This window comes from Zootoca vivipara, chromosome 13 (genome assembly GCF_965207765.1).
Source record: "Zootoca vivipara chromosome 13, rZooViv2.hap1.1, whole genome shotgun sequence".
Classification (NCBI taxonomy): domain Eukaryota; kingdom Metazoa; phylum Chordata; class Lepidosauria; order Squamata; family Lacertidae; genus Zootoca; species Zootoca vivipara.
In genome coordinates, this window is record NC_142596.1 from 8,059,761 (window position 1) to 8,069,902 (window position 10,142).

At 49.9% G+C, this 10,142-nt stretch overlaps 1 protein-coding gene across 1 annotated transcript in view; it reads right to left on the reverse strand.

Moving 5' to 3' along the window:
• The window catches only part of CELF6 (CUGBP Elav-like family member 6), a 182,764-nt gene extending 182,145 nt beyond the window's left edge, over positions 1–619 (reverse strand). Inside the window, exon 1 of the mRNA XM_060282460.2 lies at positions 223–619. Coding sequence (XP_060138443.2) covers positions 223–553 — 331 coding nt within the window. The 5' untranslated portion in view covers positions 554–619. The remainder of the gene's footprint in view (positions 1–222) is intronic.
• Positions 620–10,142: the final 9,523 nt, after the last annotated feature.

The following is a 10,142-nucleotide window of genomic DNA, read 5'->3' on the forward strand; positions in this document are numbered from 1 at the left end:
TCCTCTCCGCGCCCCCCCCCCACCCGCCCTCAGCCTCTCACACACAACGCGGCGGCGGCAAGCTTCTCCTCTCCATCCCTTTGTTGGCCCTTTCGCCTGGCCGGGGAGGGGGGGGGGCAGGCGTGGTGGGAGTAGCCGAGGCGGCATCGGCATCGGGAGGAGGAGAAAGGGATCCACCCGGCGCGAGGCAGGAGGAGGGCGGCGCGCGGCGGGGCTCCGTACCTTTGTGCATGCCGGTGAAGCGGTCCTTGAGCACGGTGAGCTCGTAGATCTTGCCGAACTCCTCGAAGAGCGGCTTGAGGTCGCTCTCCTCCAGGTTGCGCGGGATCTGCCCGATGAACAGCTTGATGGCATCGTGGTCCTTCATGGCGATGGTGCCGCCCGGGCCGTGCGTCGGCGTCGTCAGCCCGTTCATCCTCCCGGAGCTGTTCGTGGTGCTGAAGGCAGCGCTCTCCGCCTGCGGCGGCGGAGGCGGAGGAGGAGGCGGCGGCGGCGGGGGCGGGGGCCCGGGGGGAGGTTGTTGCTGCGCTAGCCCGTTGGCCAGAGTAGCCATGATGTTCCCAGCCGGCTCTGCCCCGCCCCGCCCCGCCCCGGCTCCTGCCTGCTTGCGCCGCGCGGGAGCAGGGGGGAGGGGGGCTGCCCAGCCCGGGCTCCCCCTCTCCGCGCTCAGCCCAGATCTCGCCCTCCACCCCCCCTTCCCGCCCTCCTCCTTCGCCGCCGCTTCCCTTCTCCTCCCTTCGCCTGGCTTGGCTTGGCTGGGGCTTCGCCTCGCTTTGCGCGCACGCCCTCCCTCCTCCCTCCCTCCCTCCCTCGGCGGCTGCCACTGGGCCGGATGACGTCAGCTGACTGGCCCCCGAACTACTCGCATAAGATTAGCATAGCGGAGCGTGGGGGGGGGAGAGTCTCAGCCAATCAGGGCGCGAGGGAGGGGAGAGGGGCGGGGCTGGGCAGGCAGGCAGGCAGGCGAGGGCTGGGAAGAAGGGAGACAGAGAAGAGAGTCAGGAGGAGAGGGAGCCCCCACGGAGCTCTCGCGGAATGGGGGGAAGAGGGGCCGCCTCCCGCTGCAGGGGAGGGAAAGGAGAGTCTCTAAGGAAGCCAGGCGCTCCTCAAGTTGCAAGGTGTGTGGCTGCGGGTGGGGGGAGCTCTTAAGGGCCACTTGCAGTCGGGCTAAGCGAGCACGGGCCGCTTGCAAGTAGGGGTTCTTCCCCTCAGACAGGATTCATGGAGGATTTGGCTTGGGTAATTAATATTAATATTAATCATAAAATTTACACACAGCTTGACTGAAAAAGACACAAAAAACAACCTTTGAAGCAGTTTGCAAAAAATGTAAAACAAGAGAATAAGAAATCGCAACCCTACGTGCAAAAGAATGTCCTTAACTTTCAAAGCATCTGGGTCCACATGCCTAAACAGTCGAAACTAGTACCGTGAAGGTGCCTGCTTGATCTCAATAGGCAGGGCAGGGAGTTCCAAAGCGCAGGTGTGGCCACACTAAAGGACTGAATACTGACAAACACAGAATGGGTATTATGTGACACTGTACTAGTGCCAACCCCACTGGAAGCAGTCAAATGATTTTTTTTCCCTGTGCACAAACTCAGCCTGGGAAATGAGCATGTACAGAGTGCATCCCACCACCTTGGGATGATGCTTCATGGCTGTGCGGATGGAGATGAGGTGTGCATGTGTGTAGAAGCAAGTACAAAGTACAAATAAACATTTCATGGCCCCACCCACTTTTGCCTCTGGCCTGACCCATCTCTGGTCCCTGGGAGGCTGCCCTGAACTCAAAGAGGTTCCCTAGGCCTGCTCTAACTTGTGGAAGTGGAAAGCCTCCTCGAGGTGCTTCCCCTCACTATTTAAGAGCAGATCAGGGCATTCATCCCCCATTCTGCCTGTTCATGTGTAGGTCTTTTGTACAAGGGAAACGCCCACAAACAGCTACAGTAAAGCCACCAAAAAATAATAATACAATGAATACTAGATAGTTAAAAGAAACAGGGAGGGACTTATCTTACTATGTAGTTATGCCTGTATGATAAAGAGAATGTTGATTCTGCATCTTTTCATCCATCATCTGCATGAAATACTGCTTGAGAGCTCAACTAATCAGGCTGCGCCCCATGAAAAGCATTTTCCTGTCAGTGGATGAGATGTTGTGAGAGGTGGAAATGTTGAAGAAAGGGGAAACCAAGATTGATGGGGAGGCTGGAGCACCTTCCCCTTTGCAGGAAGGCTACATCAGGACTGCAGAATGTGTGGCGTTCCTGAGGTTGCTGGACTACAATTCCCATAATCCCTGGCTGTTGCCCTTGCTGCCTGGGGCTGGTGGAGTCCAACATCTGGAGTGCCACAGATTCCCCACCACAAGCCTACATCTTTGGGGGGTTTTACTGTAGAAAATGTGGCCATGATTTGACTATGGGAGAGAAATTCAGTTTGGTTAACATTCAAAGGCAAACCTACCTAATTCACTCATCCTGAACCAAAACACAGCCACCTTTTGAAATTCACATGAACCTAGTAAGGTAAAACATGCACATATATGGCTATATTAGTGAAGATAGCATACAGAACTGTAGGGGGGGGGAATGCTTTGCCAAAAATTTCCTTATAATGGGAAATTAGCACCAACATGGTCATGGGTTTTCCAAGGACTTCTTAAAATAACAACGGTGGTAATAATTACAAACTAATGTGGAAACATGGAGAACTGAACTTAAGGTTGGGGGGGAAATGTGAGACTGAAAGAAGCCCAAATTGACAGACTTGCCTGTTCCTAGACATGATAAAGGGTGATGCAGTGAAGCCAGCGTGTGGAATGAATTAATATGGGAACTTTAGGACATCCAGTAGATTGACAAAAGAAAGTAATTCTTCACACAATTCAAAATTGCAGTGTGATCAAGACCACAAGCCTAGGTGGCTTTAAAAGGAGATTAGGCAGATCCACAGAGGGTGAGCCTATCAGCTGATCCTAGTTATGATGGCTCAATGGATCCGCCAGGGTCAGAAGAAGTATACCACTGACTATCAGATGCTGGAGGTACCAGCAGAAGAGGGTCATTGCTTTCAGATCCTGCTTGCGGGCTTTCCAGTAGCATCAGGTGGGCCCCAGAGGGAAGGGGGTAGAATGCTGGACTAAGTGAATTAAGGGTTCTTCTTATAAGATGCAAACTGAACAAGAAGAGATGGAATGAATGGGTTTCAGTCTATGCAGGGTTTTATGTATTCTTAAAATGCAGCAGACCAAGCACACAAGCTATTTTTCCCAGTTTCAGCCAATCACATTATAAATATGGATGATTTCCCCCCTCCTTTTAAATGCTGTGCCCTCATCCTTCTTCTCCAAGGCCCCAGAGGAGCCTCCTCTTCATGTCACACAGAGCAGGAAGGAGTTGCTTTCACCATTGGGGGGGACAAGCAAAAAACATGCACAAAGCTCAGGTTGCCAGGAAGTGAGCTCTCTCTCTTTCTGCTCACTCACCTGCTTGCAGGAGAAGCAGCATGAGGACAACATGCAACCAAACCACACTCAGCCAGTTAAATATGCATGCGTGTTTCAGATTAGTTTCAGGCTAAATTCATTTGAGGAGTACAAATTAATGACTTGATTTCAGGAGTATGTTGTCCTGCTCCGAAACTGACATGTGTGCACATTCCTTTCAGGAATATGTGAACTCCTCCTCTGGGATTCTGTGTACAGTGCATGCATGCGCACACAAGTGCATGCGTGTTCATGTGCTGCTAGTAGGCAAGGCCTGAGGCAAAAGTGAAAGCAGCAATGGATGCAGACTTTACCTTTGCACAGCAGACTCACGTTCCTCTCTCTGTTCTCCATTCAGAAAAGCAAGAGGTTTGAGGCTCCCAAAGGCAAGATTTAGAGAGTGGCATTTGCTCCATTCTGGTAGCTTTGAAGGCTCACACAGGATGGCTGCACAGAGAATTGAGGGTCCCCTCTCTCGGCCACACTAGCTCCTGACCCTTAATGGGATGAACTGGGTTCTCCTCTCTCCCCCCCCCCCAGGCAAGCATGCCAATTCTTGTGCCAGCAGAACTGCACCTGCAGCTCCAGCATCACTTGCGCCCATGCAGGCCACACACCCACGTCTCTATAAATACAGACTCCACAAATAGCAAATGTCGGCACCAATGTGTGGCTGAGGGATTGTGTCATGACCTGATTTAGTGGGAATCCTCCAAATCATAGTTTCACAAAGGTCCCCAGTGGGAGGAAACCAAACCGGCACTCAGCTGGCAGGTGGGGGTGGGGGTGGGGTAGAGCAGCTTACACACACATCCCGAAGATGGATGTGACAGGCATCTTAAAGGTAAAGGTAAAGGGACCCCTGACCATTAGGTCCAGTCGTGACCGACTCTGGGGTTGCGCGCTCATCTCGCGTTATTGGCCGAGGGAGCTGGCGTATAGCTTCCAGGTCATGTGGCCAGCATGACAAAGCCACTTCTGGCGAACCAGAGCAGCACACGGAAACACCGTTTACCTTCCCGCTGTAGCGGTTCCTATTTATCTACTTGCATTTTTGACGTGCTTTCGAACTGCTAGGTTGGTAGGAGCTGGGACCGAGCAACGGGAGCTTACCCTGTCACAGGGATTTGAACCGCTGACCAGTGGTTTAACCCACAGCGCCACCTTGTTCCCGACAGGCATCTTAGACCAGTCCAAAACAAGCCCCAGGGAAGGGTCCACAGATGAGAGGCTGGGCAGCTCCCTTGGGACTCCATCCACAGGGCTGGTGAAAAAGAAGGTGAGGTTAACTGACACAGAAAATACTCACAGAGCATTGGCAGAAGCCTTGAGCATGTTCCTTTATGCATCAGTATGAATAGGAGTGTGTCTGTTCTACTTCCTTTCCTGCAGAGTGTATTTAGCCCATGTGTAGGGCATATATTTCAGCCCAAGAGCTGGTTACCATTCTGGGCAACTTTCCAGGAGCCCCATGCCAGTGGTGGGCAAGGCAAAAGTGGGCAGGGCAGTAAATACGATTTTTATTCGCACAGTTTTATAAGTTCTTCATGAGGCTGAAGGAACATCGCCTGGCTGTGTGTGAAGGCTGCTCCCTGCAAGGCCCTTTCCACCTGGCCTAGGGAGCTGGGCCCTAACTCACCAGCCCTACTATGTTAAATATGTATTCTGTAGTTGACCTCCTTTGTAATGTTTTATTTTGAAATCTTTAAGATAATATTTTAGTGTTCTGTTATGTTGCTTTGACTGTATATATTTGACTTTCTTCAGATTGTTTTATTTATGTTTTATTGTTTTAATATGCTGTAAATCGCTTTGAGGTTTTTCTTTAAAATATAAAGTGGTATAGAATTTTTTAAAATAAAAATAAAATAAATAATTTTACCTTTCTACAGTAGGCTGGTTTCCACACACACTTGAACGCCCTTCTATATCCTCCAGCCAAGCAGGCAAGAAGTGCAATGATTCATTGCAGCCAGGCAAAAACAAACACTCAAGGGTGGTGGAAAGCAAGGCTTGGAGGGGGGGTGGCCTGGAAAGAGAGCAAGGGCCAGGTGGAGAGGCCCAGAGTTTCCCTATCCCTGGTGTAGCAGATCAGAAGTCAGAAGACCCTTCACTCTGCCATTTCTTGAAACCCCATTTGCTCTCCAACACAGAACCAGGTTGCAGCTCCTCTGTTCCCTTCTCTTCAGCTCAGAATCAGATCAGGGTGTGAGCATTCACCGTACATAGGCTGAGAATTTGGAGAAAGCACCACCTTATTTACTTGTTCTTCCTCATTGCAGGGGTGGATTTAGGGCTGTGCAAGAGATGTGCAGGAACTGGGCACTGGGCTGAGGGGGCGCCTTCTCAAAGCCTGGTAAATGAGGTGCTGGGCTCCAAGAAGAAGGTGTGAGGCTCTGACAGGCTCCAAGAGTCCTCCTGCCTCCTTCCCAGAGCCTAATTAGTGCTTTCCCAGCTTTGGGAAGGAGGTGGGGGAGATCTGGGACCCTGCCAGAGCCCTCATGCCTCTTTCCCAAAACCAGGTTCCTCCTTACCAGCCTTAGGGAAGGCAGAGGAAGGGCTTAGGGGGGACCAGCCTTCAGCAACCTGGTGCCTTCCAGCAGGGCCGGTGCTAGGGCTTTTTGCGCCCTAGGCAAAATCACCTCCTGGCACCCCTGCGCCCCCTCCATAAGCTGGAGGAGCGCAAGCCAAAAGGAGAGCTCAGCGTCCTCCCGCCTATGGAGGGCATGCTGTGAGTTCTTCAGCGGCGGCGGCAGCAGCAGCGCCCATAGCTGAAGGTTTCAGCTACGGGCGCTGCCACCACCACCGCTCGCTCGTTGCAGCCACTGAGGAGCTCACAGCGTCCCCTCCATAGGCGGGAGAGCGCTGAGCTCTCCTTTTGGCTCACGCTCCATAGGACCTCCATAGGCGGGAGGAGCGCGAGCGCGCGCCGTGGGAGGGCGGCGGTGGCGCGGGGGTTTTGCAGGGTTTTGCGCCCCCTCCATTTACGTGCTCTAGGCAACTGCCTAGTTCGCCTAAATGGACCCACCGGCCCTGCCTTCCAGATATTTGGGGCTTCAACTCTCATCAGCCAGTGGTCAAGGTTGGTGGAGGTTGCAATCCAAAAGATCTAGAGAGCATCAAGTTGGGAGAGGCTGCTTCTAGAGTCTCAAGACCCATCTTATCAGGACACCTGAGTGGCAGGTAAGATTTAAATGAACCATTCTTGGCCCCTAATTTTAAATAATAGCTCCCTGATACCTTTTGACATGCATAAGTGCAGGGGAAACAAGACATGTGGATATGAAAATAAGAGGCCTTAATGGGAAGTGTCCACAAGATATCAATACAATGGCCAGTACTTAAAGATGAAAAGAAACTGATTGCTCTCCAGGGGGAAAAATGCATAACTAGTCTAGCCAGCCTTGGGAATGTGGTGTTTTCATCCCTCCAGCTATTTCCCTGCAGAAAACTAATGTAAATTTACAGTCCCATCAGCACATAGTCATAGGCAAAACAGATATGTGCCGCGCAATGACCTTACAATCTAACAGGGCAACCCAGGACATTTATTATTTTGATGAAAAACTGGTTGGGTTTTAATTATTATTATTATTATTATTATTATTATTATTATTATTTATACCCCGCCCAACTGGCTGGGTTTCCCCAGCCACTCTGGGCAGCCTCCAACAGAAAAATGAAATAAAATCTATTAAATCTATTAAACATTAAAAGCCTCCCTAAACAGGACTGCCTTCAGATGTCTTCTAAAAATCTGGTAGCTGTTTTTCTCTTTGACATCTGATGGGAGGGCGTTCCACAGGGCGGGCGCCACCACCGAGAAGGCCCTCTGCCTGGTTCCCTGCAACTTGGCTTCTCGCAACGAGGGAACTGCCAGAAGGCCCTCGGTACTGGACCTCAGTGTCCAGGCAGAACGATGGTGGTGGAGACGCACCTTCAGGTATACTGAAAAGTGATATTTAAAAGTGATAAAAATCTTTCCCCTGATTTTAGGAAAATTAGAAAACATAGCAGCTCCGTGGACATTGGGTTGAAATTTCTTTTAAAACGGCTTGTGGGCTACAGTTGGGAAGGGCAATTAAGGAGGTAAGCCAAAGGCTACTCAAAAAAGGTGGAGTTGGGGGAAAGGTTTGTGGTTTGAAGAATCTGTCAGGTGCCATAGCTGTCAAGTTCTCCCTTTTTTAAAAAGGGAAATTCCCTTATGCTGAATAGGCTTCCTCATGAGAAAAGGGAAAACTTGACAGCTATGGTCAGGTCCAATTTCTCCCACTTCCTCGTTTTTCCAGTTTTCAATTCTGTTTTCCACATATCTATAACATTTTGCTTCCTCACCCCAAAAGTACAGTCGTACCTTGGCTCCGAAATGCCTTGGGAGTTGAACGTTCTGGCTCCTGAACGATCAAAAACCAGAAGTGAATGTTCTGGTTTTTGAACGTTTTTTGGAAGCCAAACGTCTGGCACAGCTTCCATGCCTGCGCAAACAGGAACCAATCGAAAGCTGTGCCTTGGCTTCTAAACTTTACAGAAGTTGAATGGATTTCTGGAATGGATTCCATTCGACTTCCGAGGTATGTCTGTACTCATAAAAATTCATTAGAATTTTTGTATAAATTTCATCTCATAAACTCATCTTTAGATGCAGTTTTGACGAATATGTACAGATTTTTTGCAAGCAATTTCCCCAAAAGTGATACGTATCTGTACACATTGGTTGGTTGGAATGACATAGAAAAATCCATAGGTGTACAAATGTAAAAAGTTATCTGTGTTTTGGTTTGTGCATTGGTTTGAGAAGAAAGTGTGAAGTAGGTGGTTCTTTTTCATTAAAAGGTACAGTAAGGTAAAGGTAAAGGGACCCCTGACCATTAGGTCCAGTCGTGACCGACTCTGGGGTTGCGCGCTCATCTCGCATTATTGGCCGAGGGAGCCGGCGTATATTTTCCAGGTCATGTGGCCAGCATGACAAAGCTGCCTCTGGCAAACCAGAGCAGCACATGGAAACGCCGTTTACCTTCCCGCTGTAGCGGTTCCTATTTATCTACTTGCATTTTGACATGCTTTCGAACTGCTAGGTTGGCAGGAGCTGGGACCAAGCAACGGGAGCTCACCCCATCACAGGGATTCGAACCGCCAACCTTGTGGTCAGCAAGCCCTAGGCTCAGTGGTTTAACCACAGCGCCACCTGGGTCCCCTAAAAGGTACAGTAATCAAGGTCAAATGTCTCCCTCATCTTCCTCATCCATGGAGAAGGGCCACATGGCTCAGCGACAGAGCTCAGTATAGCTCAGGGGTCAGCAAACTTTTTCAGCAGGGGGCCGCTCAACTGTCCCTCAGGCCTTGTGGGGGGCCGGACTATATTTTGAAAAAAAAATATGAATGAATTCCTATGCCCCACAAATAACCCAGATATGCATTTTAAATAAAAGGACACGTTCTATTCATGTAAAAACACCAGGCAGGCCCAACAAATAACCTAGAGATGTATTTTAAATAAAATAACACATTCTACTCATGTAAAAACATGCTGATTTCCGGACCTTCCGCGGGCCGGATTTAGAAGGCGATTGGGCCGCATCCGGCCCCCGGGCCTTAGTTTTGGGACCCCTGGTATAGCTCAATCAGTGGAGCATGAGACTCTTAATCTCAGGGTTGTGGGGGGAGTTCAAGCCCCACGTTGGATGAAATATTCGTATACTGCAGGGGGTTGGACTAGATGACCCTCGTGGTCCCTTCCAACTCTACAATTCTATGATTCTATGTTCTGCATGCAGCGGACCTACATTTAATCTCTAGGGAGGGCTGTGAAAGATGCTTGCCTGAACCTTGGAGAGCAGCTGCCTGTCACTGTAGACAGTATTTGACTAGGTGTATCTGACTCAGCATCTAATGTCTCCTGAGCTGCACCGTCCCAGACAAACACAACCTTTTTCCGAAGGAGGATGGTCAGAGGTACTTTCACCTGAGAGAAGTGCAGAAAATGAACGAGCAATGTTGTTGTTGTTTAGTCGTTTAGTCCTGTTCAACTCTTCGTGACCCCATGGACCATAGCACGCCAGGCACTCCTGTCTTCTACTGCCTCCCGCAGTTTGGTCAAACTCATGTTCGTAGCTTCGAGAACACTGTCCAACCATCTCGTCCTCTGTCGTCCCCTTCTCCTTGTGCCCTCAATCTTTCCCAACATCAGGGTCTTTTCCAAGGATTCTTCTCTTCTCATGAGGTGGCCAAAGTATTGGAGCCTCAGTTTCACGATCTGTCCTTCCAGTGAGCACTCAGGGCTGATTTCCTTAAGAGTGGATAGGTTTGATCTTCTTGCAGTCCATGGGACTCTCAAGAGTCTCCCCCAGCACCATAATTCAAAAGCATCAATTCTTCGGCGATCAGCCTTCTTTATGGTCCAGCTCTCACTTCCATACATCACTACTGGGAAAACCATAGCTTTAACTATACGGACCTTTGTCGGCAAGGTGATGTCTCTGCTTTTTAAGATGCTGTCTAGGTTTGTCATTGCTTTTCTCCCAAGAAGCAGGCGTCTTTTAATTTCGTGACTGCTGTCACCATCTGCAGTGATCAAGGAGCCCAAGAAAGTAAAATCTCTCACTGCCTCCATTTCTTCCCCTTCTATTTGCCAGGAGGTGATGGGACCAGTGGC